The following is a 15615-nucleotide window of genomic DNA, read 5'->3' as shown; positions in this document are numbered from 1 at the left end:
ACATTATTAAGCGTGTTACAGCTATGACTGGTAGGTGATTGGAAGGTTGCAAGGACAGCAGTAGATTGTGCTACAGTGGGTCATACGCTCTGCTTATGAGCAGCCTGTTGACTTGTTGGACTCTATAACAATTGGTTAACCATTAATTAAAACGTCAATTAGACATTGATACTGTTTATAAATGTACCCTTACTAGAAAGTGTGACCCAAACCAAAACAGTGTTGGCAGTAAAAGAACCTACTGAAAACTGGGCAGGGTGAGGAGCATTTGCAGACTTCTTGCACTGCTGCGGGTGGTTCTGGGACAGCAGGCTCTCTGCCTTGGACGATCCTGGATTCCCCAAAAGGAGAGTTGTAGAGAGAAGCATTAAACACATGGCACATACAACACATACACCGGACAATCCCTCAATACGTGCATAGGCCTCCTCTGCTCGCATTGTATCGTTTTCTCTTTTATGGAAAAGGGACGCCTTCCTTTGATTGTTCAGGGTGACCTCCTGCAGCCCTGCATGGCTATGGAAGTCCCACCAAACACAGCTAATACTGATGCATTTCTGCCGCTTGGGGTTAGGCCGGCAGAGTGGAAGCCAATTGGCTCACACAAGTGCCGTATACCATGGAAAAGCAGCAGCTCTGTGAATGAAAAGAGTGGGGAAAGTGGCCATGCTAGGGTTGAGGCCAACAGGTTGGTATAACCCTCTTAAACACCAGTGATTGCTCAGCGCATTCCACAGGAGTGGGTGCCACCCAGCTGTGCTCCACTGATTGCAGGCCAAAGCAGAGGATGGAAACCCTGAGCCCCAAACCCCACGTGCACGTTTTCCTGAGCAATTTAAATTATGGTTGAGCAGAAACAGCATAGAGGGCCAATCCTGTAAACTAGCATCGGATAAATATTCCCTACTCATGTGAATAGTTCCACTAATGTCAAAGGCTCTGCTCTCATGAGCAAGGGGGAGTCAAGCCCCACATTTTTTTTTAAGAGTATCTTATGATATTTTGCCACTGTCCAAAATTCAGAGGTCTCATCTCTCTCCGAATTCAGTCCCCTGTGCAAGCCAAGGTATGTTCACACTGAAAGCGCAGGTGCGATTGTCTCATGGGTAGGCACACCTGTGCTAGATTGCCCCTCGCTAGCACGGGTAATCATAGCGGTGTGGTGGCACAGGCTTCCACACGGGCTAGCATCCAACTACAAACCTGCTGGGGAGGCTGGGTACGCCTCAGGCACCTAGCCTGCCCTGAAGCCTGTGCCGCCACGTCTTCCGTCCAAGCTCGATTAAAGCTGGCATGGGTACACCTCCCTGTGCTCCAATCACACCTTCACTCGCAGGGTAGACATAGCCGTAGAAGTCAGAGTTCGGGTGTGTAAAATTGCACTGCAGAGGAGAATTCCCCCTCCTTGACTGGTGCAGGAAGAGCCCTCCTTGGAAAGTCACTGTTCAGGTCTTGCTTCTCTTTATTCTTTGGCAGTAATAAGCCATGTCAGCACTTCTCCTGGCATGGATTGCTGGCTTAGCTGTGCTGTCTAACACATTGTGTGTGTGCGTGTGTGTGTGTGTGTGCGCGTGTGTGCGGGGGGGGGGGGGGAGTAGCCAAGGCTCCGCCCTTTCCCCAAGCAGCTACATAGGAAGGACAGAATTGTCCAGGATCGCTGCTGTCCTTCTCCACATATGGTCTAATGATGCAATTGGCCCATGAAAGGAAGTACGTAGGCACCTTATTACCCCTTACTCCTCTGCACTGGCATGCAAGGCAGCTCACCACCCAGCTCGTTGCTTAGTAAGTTACTACATGACCTGTCCCATTGCTATCAGCGGGACGACTTACAGAGCAAGGAGCAAGGATGGCTGAATCTGGCCCCTACAGATTAGGACTCAATAATCCAGGCAATTATTTGTGTATTTACATAATTTTATTACAATCACTATCTGGATTTAAGCTTTTTCTAAATCTGTTTTGATTCAGAACTCATTACTAGTCACTGAGTGTTTAAAGCAACGAGGCTGCTATATTAGTTTAAATGTATTTATAGCCCTTAAACATCTAATTCACTGGTCCTTTGGATCTGAGAAAATAAAACTTTTTCCTGAATACCACATATCTAGCTGTCATTCAATTACACTTAAGAACCCAAGGAGACAGTTTAAACCACTGGGGAGCTTTTCTATTCTTTCCAGGGCTGGTGAGGTTTTCATTTCCCCTTACCAGAATAGCACAGGCATTACATATCAGACAGAGACGGTAAAGCGGAATTGGCATAGACTATCAGAGTTGGAAGGGACCTCAGGAGGTCATCTAGTCCAACCCCCCTGCTCAAAACAGGACCAATTCCCAACTAAATCATCCCAGCCAGGGCTTTGTCAAGCCTAACCTTAAAAAACTCTAAGGAAGGAGATTCCACCACCTCCCTAGGTAACCCATTCCAGTGCTTCACCACCCTCCTAGTGAAAAAGTTTTTCCTAACAGCCAACCTAAACCTCCCCCACTGCAACTTGAGACCATTACTCCTTGTTCCGTCATCTGCTACCACTGAGAACAGTCTGCTGCATAAGCAACAAAGAATCCTGTGGCACCTTATAGACTAAAAGACGTTTTGCAGCATGAGCTTTCGTGGGTGAATACCCACTTCTTCGGATGCAAGTCTATAAGGTGTATAGACTTGGTGTATACCTATACACCTATACCTATACACCTATACACCTAGTCTAAGGTGTATAGACTAGGTCTATAGTCTGTTAGTCTATAAGGTGCCACAGGATTCTTTGTTGCTTTTACAGATCCAGACTAACACGGCTACCCCTCTGATACTAGTCTGCTGCATGATTGCTTATTGCTAAACTATTACTTAAACGTAAAATGAGATAAAAGCAAAAGAAAAACAAGGTTGAATCATTTGAAAGTGTGGTTTGGATTTTTCCTGAAACAAAGTTTCCTATATCTTATGACTCTTTAAAGCAGTTTGCTTGAATGTGTCACTGCAATAAATATGCAATTCGGCCTTCCTTTGTCAAGTATTTGTAAATGAACACGAACATCACTTTAAAAATAATTTTTTCTTTAAATTCCATATTATTATGAAATGTATTTCTAAGACCATGGTATCAGCCGTAAAACACCACCGATTTCCCACTGCCTTAGTAGTCATTTACATGGAGCAAAGTGGGTATCAGATGCTACCATTTTGCAGAGAGCTACACAGCAGTGGTCAGCTAGGCTTAATATATGTAACCGGTACATATATTATAAGAATTATAATATCCTGGGACCAACCCGCCTACAACAACACATGAAATTATAATACATTTAGGAGTAACTAGAGAGCAATACAGCATCTACTTCCCCTTCAGTGCTGCCGCTGGTGCTTCAAGCCACATATTTAAGAGGAACCTGAGTTCGTACTGCCACGCATTTGCACGAACTAGCATACCCCAAGTGAGCTGTGCAGGTCTTCATTCACAAATAGTGATACAAAGCTTAGAACCCACCACACATTTTGGTTACTCTACATGTGGTTGTCTCCATCTAATAATTTGCTTTCGGCCCTCTTTAAAAGTTTCACTATAGTTTTCAATAAATTATAATCTACCAAAGGAATGTTTCTTAAGATGCTGAATGGGGAATCTCATGTCTTCCCCAGCCAAAACAATAATGGAGTGCAGAAATGTTAATGCATAACAGCTGCTAAACTGTATCATCTCATTAGCTTGCAATCAAATAAAGTAGTAAAGGTCAGGAAGAAAAACTCCGGTGAGTTACCCTTAGTATAGCGTTAGGCCAATGTACCCATAACACCAGATCCACCGACTTTCAACAGTACTAGTGAATAAAAAGACATTGATTTTGTTTTTCATCTCCTAATTGAGACAGTTTATGACATTTTCCATCTGGGAACATGCTCACAGTCAGTTTTGCACTCAAAAAAGGAACTGTTTCTATTTTAACTCCGTGCTTGCAACACAGACCATACAATCCAGATCATGTCACTAAAAGCCATGCGGTGAACAAAAATCTACATTTGTATGCAAGATTTTGACATCTTGGACTCAACCTGTACCAGATTTCGTTACACATTTTGATTGATAAATCATTGACCTAAGAATCACCTGAGGTTGATCTTTTGCTGAGATGAGATCCCATCTCCCATTGCCTGCTGCCAGAAGAGCTGCTGCTGCTGCTGCTTAGTTTCAAAGCATGTCCCCCCGGGGATGACTGCTGCACGTTACTAAACACAGAGACAAAAATCATATCAGAATATTTTGCATTTCTGTTCCTGGGCCTCAGTACAGACGTTACTGAATCAGCCTCAGAACACCCCCCGGGAGGTAGGTAGGTATTATTACCTCCATTTGCAAACAGAGAACTGAATACACAGGCAGATAAAGGGACTTGCCTAGGGTCAAAATGAAGACTGTGGAATTCCTGACTCCAAACACTGTGGTTTAACTACTAGCCCATGTCTCCTTTTTGCATTGCAGCCTATAATTCTTAAAGAGAGCACACGTAGTAATGAAGCAATTGGCAGAAACACCACAAGGCACGGCTAAATTGCATATATGCAGAGTCAGAGACAGAAACTAGGAGCATCAGTGCCAAAACCCACCAACCTCTACCCCCTTCCCACAGTGTGACACACACAGGTCTAGAAGAGGGGCTCATCCTCCCTGATTGAACTAACCTCGTTATCTCCAGACTGATTCTGGCCTGCATATTTATACCTGCCTTTGGAAATTTCCAATACATGCGTCTGACGAAGTGGGTATTCACCTACGAAAGCTTATGCTCCTATACATATGTTAGTCTATAAAGGTGCCACAGGACTCTTTGTTGCTTTTTACACATAGGTCTGATTCTCCATTAGCCTGCTCCCATGCAGTCATTTACACCAGTGGGTGTTAGCAAAGCTGCATTGAAGGGTTTTACACCCACTTTTGCACTGGTGTGAATGATGGTACCACATGCAGGGCAATGGAGAGTCAGGCCCTCTGAGCTGTATTCATTGTGCTCAAACTACTGGATCAAATGAGAGTACTCACAGCATTTGGCATCATGCCCTGCATACGAATTGGCAGGATCAGGCCCTTACATATTATCAGTGCAGTTAGGGACTGATAATATGATGAGATTAAAATTATGCTGATGCAAAAAGAGAAGCAGAGCCACAAGCGGGTTTTATCTGTGTTCAAAATCACACACGTAAACTGTTCAGAGGAGAAATGTGAGCAGGTTTAGAAGCTTCTTTAAGGTTCAAGGTCATAAAATTTGGCTGGGTACTTTGTGGGTAAATTGGCTCAAATGAGGGAATAATTGTAACGGCCATTAAATGACGTATGAACCGATGTTGACAGTGGAGTTCCTGAAGTTATGGCTTTGATTTTAATGAGCTGGCTTCAGTTTTCCTGTTGATAATAAATCAACATTAGTTTAAGCACAAAACACAGAGGAGCTTACCTTGAAGGACATTTCTGATGACCAAGATGATCCCTGCTGTAAAATTTAGAGGTTGTTCTTTCTGGAACCTTAAAGATTTAACCAAATGTTTCAGTTCACTACTCTGATCTCATATACTCAGTTAATAATCCCAATGTATGCCCTGCATAAATACAAGACAGACTAAAACACAGAGAAGAAAAATGCTCCATTGGGACATTCTGGGAATAGGTCTTTTTATTGGAAACCACATTATGGTTGGGTCAGTTTTTGTAATGAATGGGGGAAATACAGTTCTGGACACATAAATGTTGTTTCTGTCCAGGGGCAACCAGCCTACAGGGTGAATAACCTTAAATTGCTACAAAAAACACACCCACCCGGGGCAGTAGAACATATATATGCAAATACCCAGCACTTGTACATAGGGATTTTGGCTAAAAAAGGAACAAAAAATCCTTTTAATTATGGGAACTAATAATCTAGCTCTTCAGTGTAACTAGATTCTTCAAAGCCGGGGCGGGAGGTTGAGGGGGAAGGGAGGAAAGAAACCTAAATAGTTGGTCTTGCTAAGTGTCTATCCATATATTACATGCACTGACATACATAGCACTCACTCAGTTAGACCAGATATTATGATATTTACCCAAATCCATGTTTTTACATTATCCTTTCCAGATTAGCAAGATCTCTTCGGCCCCATAACCAATTTTGAACTCCTGCGTGATTTTACTAATATCCTATCAGTCTATTCTAACCCAGTAAAAAGAAGGAAGTGACAGAATTACAGGGTGAAATCCCGGCTTCACTGAAGTCAATGGGAGTTTTGCCAAGATTTTACACATACCCCCTTCATCAGTGTGTTGGGTTTAATCTGCAATAGCCATTCCTAGCAACTGTAGATTAAGAAACAGATAGTGAGATGGGGGAAAAAACCCCAGCAGGAGTCAGATCTGCATCAAGGGGAGAATTAATCTGTCATGTGACCATCAGTGTGGTATCAAGGCACATGTGTAAATTCTGGGCGTTGTGTATGGGGGTAAAGGGCCTTATTCAATACTTAATGAAGCAAGTCAATGGAATGAATCCCACTGACTTCAGTGGAGCTGAACTAGGCACTATTAATGTCCAGCTGGAACATACACCCCTTCAGTTTCCAGTACCTTTGGAGGCTGCTCTTCATTTTGACAAACGCTCCAGAATACATCATCCTGTCCCGGGCTCACTGGTGTTATCACCATGTCTGACAATGAACTGCTGTGGTATACGTCTCTACTGGTCCGGAGGTTTTCACTCTTCAAACAAATGAAGTTTATGTCAAACGCGATCCCCCAGCCAGTAGAATCACTCTACAAACACTACCACCATTGGTCTAGCCAGGTATTTGGCAAAGCAGAAATATTGCATTAAATAAGGACCATTGGCACATGAATACAGTCTTATTTATCTTCACCATTGTAAAGGAAGTTATTTTTTTTCAGGATGTGGTGTACCAAGATTTCATGATAATGGGTACCATAAAATATATTGCCAGTAAAAATTTCTTATATTTCGCATTCATCCTCAAAAAACAAAACAAAATATAAAAGCTAGTATTTCTTTAGTAGTACATGGCCAACTGCTTAACTGGATGGTATAAAACATATGGTGCAAATCAAACAGATTTTGAAAAGAATAGTTCATGCAAGAATTAATTTCAAGTATGCATGTTGCATATAAAGCAATCAAATACTCCTATTTTCAGAGTTAAGTATTGCAAACGTGTTTCCCAAAATGTAACTAACAGCTTTTTCCCCAAGAGCTGTACAAATTATAGATGAGACCAAGCCATGTATCTGATTTGGAACAAAAATTTCACCAAAGCTCAGGGAGAATCAAATCAAGGGGTGCCAATTTAGGCACCCTGATAAAAGCAGGATGTTGTATTTGACCAGCAGCTGGCCTGAACTGGCAAAAAAATATTCTCGCCCATGCCCTTCATTCCCAATCGAAGAACGTTTAAAAACTTTAAAACTCAAACTACTTAGGGTTTCTGCCTAAGGAAAAAAAAATCCCTTTGAGTTCTATAAAAACAATTAATCTAGCTCCACAGTGAAACTAGACTCATCCAGGGAGTGAAAGAAGCCAAAAAGTCTACTGTGATGATTGTCTCTGAAAAGAGTAAGCTTTTTGGATTCAAGAAGAGAATAAGGGAGAATATCTGGCAATGATGTCGTGTGAGCTGGGTCCATCCAGAGGAATTTCTATGTAGCAATCCATTTGGCGTTGCTAGTAATATCAGAGAGATGCCTGCAGCTATAATCTCTCATGCTGTTATCCTGTCAGATCTCACATGCTAAGCATGGCAGGAGCTCTTCGGAGAACATCTAGGTACTGCAGGAAGTGCTATTAGTTATTCATTAGTTGACATTCTTTCCTCTGATTCAGATTTGAAGCAATGCCCAAGCATGCTAACATCTTGCTGCCTCCTTTCAAGGTACCTCCTTTCAAAAGCACCATAAAACAAGGATCACTTCCAGTCCTTAAAGATACCATTGCAATTTTTTTTATAAGAATAACGGTACTAAACCTGTATCCTAACCAAATTACATGTTGCCTCTTAAAATCCCACTGTGAATTCAGTGGGGACTTCTTGTCCCAAATTGCTACAGTGTGTTGCCATGTTCAGTTAAACAGCTGCTGTGGTTCATTCCAGATGAGTGAAGTTGAGTGATGAGTGAAGTTTCTTTACACATTTTTTCTATACAATATCTCATAGTGGTATTTTACTGACTAATTAATTGAAGTCTATACAAAATTTTAAAATGCTCAGTAGAAAGATACTATAAACAGAGGTGATTATAATTTACTTAATATTTCATTAATTTTCAAGGACCAATACTGTAATTTATATAAAAAATACAAGCAAAACAAATAACTAAGAACTAGGCACAGAATTTCTGTAACATAATGTATTATGGATTCTGAAGTCTTTATAACCCAACCTGGACGGATTACTTTATGGGAACAATAGGTCCTCATTAAGATTCCTTAACAAATATTGAAAGGAACAAAGTATAAAAGGAAAGTAAGCAAATCCCAGTTTATCCTTTCCAGGCTTGGATAGGAAAACCAGATGCAGGACACAGTTTTATCTATTTCATCTGCTTAGAGATTCAAGATGCTTTATCTCAGTTTTGAGGGGATAAGTTAGGCTGACTCTCTGTAGAGTAAATAGCCTTATCAGCAGTTAGAACATCTAATGATCTATTTTTCCAGCTTGTGTCTTTTCATTTTGACCAAAATAACTTTTTTGCCCACCATGATTGCCACTAATAATAGTTTTTATTTAACCAGAATTATTTGTGGCTGCAAGTTGTTCCCTAAAGTGGTGTAACCTGGGGATAGGTATGGGTTTTATAACCAGGATGTTATCAATACACAGGAACATTTTTCTCCATCTTCTCCTAGGCCCTGATGCAACAAAGTACTCAAGTATGTGCCTAAGTTTAAGCATGCGAGCAGTTCTGTTGATGTCAAGGGGACTACTCCTGTGCTTAAAATTAGGCACATGCCTAACTGCTTTGCTGAATCAGGGCCCCAGTGACTGGAGAAATCCAACCCAAATCCAATGTGCTCTAAGGGTGAAATCTACTCCTGTGCAGATAGCCAGCCCAAGGCTAACATAGCATTCAGGTCCCACTTATGAACAATGAGTGAAACTCTGGCCCCTCTGAAGTCTCAGGGAGTTTTGCCACTGACTTCTATGGAGCCAGAATTACAGCCTATAAATCAAAAGCAGTGGAACCCTGGGGTATTGGTGATAACTCGGAATCCATCATCCTGTGACATCTTCTGCAAACCAGAACCTAACAGAGCTTAAGTAGGACTGGTCCTGGCTCTGTGTACAACGGCGGATGTCACACTAAGCCCTATAGCATCTCCTTGCGTTTGTCTGAACGAATCGTTTCTACAGGGAAAAGCTCTGTTGATGATTTTGAATTAAACAGAGCTCAATCTCCTACTATTTTTATTATAAGCAAAAGTGAGGGCATCTCATCCACTCCTAACCCCTGAGGCTTCCCTGTGGGATTCAGAAAGAGGCACTGGGACCAAAGAATGGATCCTAACTGAGTTGAGGTAATGGGTTCTTTGCTGCATGTGAATTATGACAGAAGAGGACATAATGCTCAGCAGTAAGGCCATGCTTGTTTGAAAAAGATTCCAGATGGGGAGTACAAGAGACACTGGATTGCTTTGTGAGGACAGCCCTATTAACATTTTGGCGTGCATCCAGAGGCGTTCCTGGATACTATCCACAAGTTGTCATAGGATGGCATAAAGAAGGGGATTTTTTTAAATTACTGGTATCTTTGTTGCAGAGCTTGGATCAATTCATGATTTAACGCACAGCTGATTATTTTAATATAGCCAGCTTTCTGGTTCTAATTTGGCTAAAAAGTAGGACATTAATAGTGTTCTATAAATTTTAATATATATAACTGAGAAAATATGTCCAACAAATCCTTACAGGTGAACCACAACGCCAATGAAAACCGTGTTCATCACAGATTTATGCGCTAAATTTTTCCATTAACCCGGCTGTGGGAAACAGCGAGAGGGGAAATACGTGATTTTTTAAAAATAAGTCTCAGGCACCACGTTATTCTGAAGATAACCCAGAATGCATCACAGGTAACCATGGGACTTGATTCATCACAGCTTTGCACCTTATCATATGCAAAGCGAGTGAAGAGTGGGTGGAAAATGTAACCATTAGGATCTGGTAACGTTTTGCACCCACATTGCATGGGTGTAGAGGACTACACAAGGTGCAAGGCACTTCCAAATCGGGCTCGCCACGTCTTAGTGGCTGTGGTGAGATTTCTTTTTTAATCATTCGGATATAGGTTCGGCAAACCATTAATTGTCACTTGATCTCACAGAGTCTGAACTATGACAACATACAGCCCCTACTCTGACTTTTCAAAGCCTGGATAGTGGTACTTCAACACACACATCTGGGATTCATTCAGTTTTCATATTAGTTTTACAGTTTACTTTTAAGTCAATGTTATTATATTTTGAGAAACAAATGAACTTTACCGCTCTATACTTCGTTTTACCAGTCTATGTCTCTGAGTTGTATGCTGCAGATGACTGACTGGTCTCTGAGCCATCTTGTACCAGAAGCACACATGGCAAGAAGGAATTGGTTCATTCCACCTTGCCCCAAAATGCTAAGTTACAGTCAGAGCCGGCTCTACAGTTTTCGCCGCCCCAAGCAGCGCACCGAATTGCCGCCGCGGGCGGCAGGCCCGTTTCCGCGGCGGCGGCAATTCAGTAGCAGCTTCTATGTTTAGCTGAAGCCACCACGGACAGCTAAACATAGAAGCTGCCGCCGAATTGCCGCCATCGCGGAAACGCGCCTGCCGCCCTAAGGGCACACGGACTGCACCTGCCACCCCCGGCGGCAATTCGGCTGCTGCTTGGGGGCAAAACAACAGGGACTGCCGCCCCTTGCAGATTGCCGCCCCAAGCACCAGCTTGGAATGCTGGTGCCTGGAGCCAGCCCTGGTTACAGTGTGTACATTCATATGATTCACAAAAGGAATGAAAACACAAAACTCATTTTCTTCTTGAGACTAACAGCAAAACTAAAAGGTTTTGATGTAAGAGGAGGATTATTACACAGTATGTTTCCAAACATCCTTTTTGGAAGATATAATTTCTGTGTAGATATAATTTCTGCCTTTGATACAGGAACCTTTAAGCCAACTTCCAGTTTTAGGACAGTTAGTTAGTATCCAGAGTCTAATAGCAGAGATTCGGGCAACTTCACATGGGGCAGAAGCTGTAAGGGTAGGAGTAAAAAATAGGTATATGGATGAGTGTCATGAGAACGAGGAAGGAAAAATCAAAAGGATCATGAAAAAGTTACAGCAATGGTTCCTGGCCAAGCAAAGTGAAGTAGAGTGTGGACTACAACCTGAGAGGTGAGGGAAAAGAGGATGAATTGTGCCTAAATTGGTCTCACACTTTAAGAAAATAACGGGGCACACACACACACACACACACGAGATGCCTCTCCAGAGACAGCTGTATTAGTTCTGTAAAGCTGGGGCCTGAAGCAGGAACAGCACATGACAGCAACAGCAATAGAAAACAAGAAGTGTGTGGGCCACATCTTAATCTGAGAAGTCTTTCAGGGTTATGACGGTGAAAAAATTATTCTGGAAATTGTGAAACCCTCCACAGTAGTGGCAAGTGGCAGCTTCTTGGTGCCCTTTGGGATGCTGTTTAGAACCAGGGCCCTGGGCCTGGGACGAACCTTTATGCATGTGTGGTGTCCCAGAGAATGGAACTATACTAACTATCCTCTAGGTGTGAAGGTGAAAGGCCTCAGTGGAGATAGCTGGTGTCCCCGTTGGATCCCTGGAGATTTTAGGGGATTTATAAGGCTTCTAGGTCAAATCCCCTACTTCTTCCAGGGTGAGGCAAATCTTCGGCCAATGATGGAAGAACACAGAGAAAACTCGGCAAGAGGAACTCCACAGATCTTCCAGGCGCCGCACAGGAGCAAAATCTGACCCTACATTGATAACTATTCCTCATTCCACCTCCATGTGCTTTCAGAATATTTCACAAGGTTGGCAACAATTTCGCCAGTGTCAAGGCCTTCAGGGACTCTCCGCCTTTTTCACTTGTCCTGTAAAGTGTCATGTACCTTTCTGGTGCTATATAAATAATACAGAATAAATTCCTTCCATAGGAAATAAAACCGCATAGTTGGTTCAGGCTTTTTGTGACACATGTAAGAGCCACATCAGAGACTCTGTGCAGTCAAGCATCAACATATCTGAAATTAGCTGTTATCTAGCCCTAATCTGCAATGTAGCCCTAATCTGCATACAATCCCATTTATAATTCATCAGGAAAGGATGGTATCAACAAATTCTTAGGGCTAGATTGTCACAGTCCTTAGTCAGCTGTGCCAGAGGGTCAGAGGGAGGAAGGCCTCTTTTACCTCCTCTGCTGAGACTGCAGTTGACTTAAGTGAGGCCACGATTTCACCCCATGTTTTACATACTGAATATGGAATAATGATACTTTACCTGTGCTAGCACTGCTCTTTGCAAAGCTGGGGTGCAAGGACTAGAACTACTGCCAGAACCTAGTCTAGTATGTGGCGTGGCTTCATGTCCAAGAACTGCTGCCCAGTTGAGATGAGTCTGCAGCCCATCATTTTTCTTCTTTCTGTCCTCGGCCTGAAAACGAGAAATAAAATCACACACATTGCAGATAACAGCCTCAGTCTCCCCATCAGATCTTTGTGGGTGCACTCTGATGTCTGTGCAGAGCCACTTTGATGGGACTCCGTATGGGTGTAAGATCTGCCCATGTAGATCCAAGTGAGGGATCAATACCTAGACATTCTCCTTAATTTGAACCTCGCCTTTTGCATGAAGCTTCCAATCTGCAGTAAAACTCGCTGCAGCATGATACTGCCAAGTAAAAAAGTCTCATCTGTGAGGTGCTTGGATTGCAATTTGTTTTCATGCCACCCAATGTATTATTAGTTGAGATCCCATAGGAGGAGGGGGACCTTTCCTTATGTCATTCAACAGGATTTAAAATCTACATTGAATTTCCTCCTCCCTCTTTTTTTTTTTTGGCAGTGTGTGGTCTGCTGCACCCGTTCCTTCTGCTCCTGGTGTACAGTCACCTGACCCAATAAAGCAGACATTACTACAGGTGGTTTTCTGCATTAAAATACGTTATAGCATTTTATATTGTTTGGAATGTTAACCACACCACGTAAATTGGCAGATGAAAATGCCCTAAACTGTACAAAGCTCCTTTCATTTCCAAAGGCCCTGCTCACTACAAAATTGCTCTCCCCCAGTTTTGACCCTACAGCTCTTTCTGGTTTTACTTAACAGGACGAATTCCAGTTCTTTAGTGTAAACCTTTCGCCGTTCCTCTGATTTAGAAGGATAGGAACAGTTTTACAGAGCTACCCAGAGATTAATGCTAAATCATTCCTAGCTATCGGTGTCTAGATATTTTATTTTATTAGGTAGGGTTTTTTTAATGCACCTATTGCTGTATCTGGTGCTTATGCCTATGTTAGGAAGGGCATTAACACTGTTGGGAGCATATTCTAGGAACCTGCTGATGACTGGTGATGGAGAACGATTCCCACTAGTCTCACAGATCTGTATTGGACAAAGGACTTCATTAAAACAAACAAACTTCCAAAGTATACCAAGAACTTTGGGTGAAATTCTGGCCCCACTGATGTCAATGGCATCACTCCCATTGACTGCAGTGGGGCTAGGTTTTCATCCTTTGTATCCTCTATCAATAAAAGACAAGTCCCCTCCCCACCCCCAGTCACTAGCAAGGAAAAATGAAAATATTGAAGTACTTTGGACTGTGACAGGTTATTCCCCTTTAAGGTGCCACCTGATGTACTGGGATACCACTGAGCCTGCCTGTTCCACCAGCCTGGCCCCCTTTACCCTGTCTAGCTGAGCAAGGTTCTTAAGCCTCCTCTAGCACACACACAGGCAGGGCTACACCCAGCTGCAGAATGACATAGACACTGAGATCAGCTCTGGAAAAACCCAGCTTAAGGGACTTGCCTCAGCACTCGGGTGCCCACCTCCCTTGGAGTGCAGAGCTGAAGTATATTGTCTTGGGCTGTAATTTAGTCACAGCCATTAATTGATTCTAAGCAGTCATCCCTTTTTATTGCTAAGCAAATGAATTCTCAAGAGTAGCTTCCGTGGTCACGAAGAACAATTTCTTTTAGTTCGCTCTACTCAGCTGTCGAGCCAGTGAGGCTTGGGCATGAGTGTATATCAACAGTCACTTAACTAAGTCTCATAAAAAAATACTAATGAACCTAACCTAACAAATTAGATTTCTGCAGAAAAAGCTCTGGAAGAGGGAGTAACCTCTGTCAGTATCCACTTTTTTTGTAGTGGATAAGTTAGCAGCTCTTTGGATAATAAAGCAGGAGAAAGATCGATACAACTGATAAGTTCAATGCGACCTACTTTTTAAAGATAGTCAAAACATTTTGCATTTTTTTAAATGATGACAAACAAAAGTTGAACTGAAAAGCAATTGGCTTTTTTCCAAAATTTGACAAAAAAAATATTTTACCACCTCCACTGATTTTTATTTAGCTGGGAGACCCTGCAATTCTTTTCCAACACGTTTTCAGAAAAATAGTGATGTACAAATATGATTAAATAAAATCTATTGTCAAAATAGAATAAATAAATGACTGCGGTGTGGTAGAGTGAACACAAGAGACCATTAGTACTTGTGAAGAAATAGCATATTTATCCGATTCCCCTTATCTTTTTTCTTCAGTGATGCATATTTCCAGATGAGTCCAGCTATGTACAACTGGTAATGTCAGGATTCAATATTTAGCTTAAAATTTAACAGTAATCATATGAACTAAATTCTACAATACATTTTATTCAAGTACAAAGAGGTCATTTATGGAACACATGTCAAAAACAGATGAATATTTGAGTTGACATTTTGCTGTAGGTTTTTCCCTTGGCTATCACAAACAGAACGTTAAATAGGCTCAACAGAGATGCATTTCTTCACCCACCCCCCAGAAAGTTTAGCAGAAGCACAACATTTTTATTGACTCTTGTAGGTATGTATTTAGTAAATAGCTCGCTTCTCTCTTTGTGGGCCTGACGTGCTGACACAGCCTTGGCTAGGTTTCCAAAACAAACACTGACTTCCAAAAGAGCAAATTCAGATTTCACTAAATTATTTATTTACTTACTTAATGCAATAAACCTCTTGGAGAGGAGAGATTTGTTTTTGGTAGCTAAGTTGCACTTCAAACAGAATTATGCATTCTTCTGTTTTCACAAACAGCTACTGAAATAAGATGCTTAGGTCTTTTGTTACCCTAAACTGATTTCATATCATTGCTTGGGTTTTATTGCAGTATTAACATGTATCATTTCAAAATTCTAGCAAAATAGTTCATTTAATTTATCAGCAACAGAGGAAATTCCACCTTGTGAACATCTGCAGATCTCTTAATCTAAAGCTCATACACTGATAACGTCAGAGTTCACTCGTTTAGATACTGGAGCAAAGTATGCTTATCAGCAGTGTTCTGCTTTCTTTACACACACACACACACATACACACACA

General features: G+C 41.9%; 1 protein-coding gene across 4 annotated transcripts in view; it reads right to left on the bottom strand.

Moving 5' to 3' along the window:
- NRK (Nik related kinase) overlaps positions 1–15615 on the bottom strand; it is a 129726-nt gene that overhangs the window by 37937 nt on the left and 76174 nt on the right. For all 4 annotated transcript variants that reach the window (XM_039489753.1, XM_039489754.1, XM_039489755.1 and 1 more), the window contains 5 exons: positions 12528–12680; positions 6597–6728; positions 5455–5522; positions 4110–4228; positions 243–331 (listed from right to left, as the gene is read on the bottom strand). In XM_039489753.1, the coding sequence (XP_039345687.1) occupies positions 243–331; positions 4110–4228; positions 5455–5522; positions 6597–6728; positions 12528–12680 (561 nt within the window). The remainder of the gene's footprint in view (positions 1–242; positions 332–4109; positions 4229–5454; positions 5523–6596; positions 6729–12527; positions 12681–15615) is intronic.

This window comes from Mauremys reevesii, linkage group 9 (genome assembly GCF_016161935.1).
Source record: "Mauremys reevesii isolate NIE-2019 linkage group 9, ASM1616193v1, whole genome shotgun sequence".
Lineage (NCBI taxonomy): Eukaryota > Metazoa > Chordata > Testudines > Geoemydidae > Mauremys > Mauremys reevesii.
The sequence above is the reverse complement of the archived record's forward strand: the minus strand, read 5'-3'. Positions and strand labels throughout refer to the sequence as shown.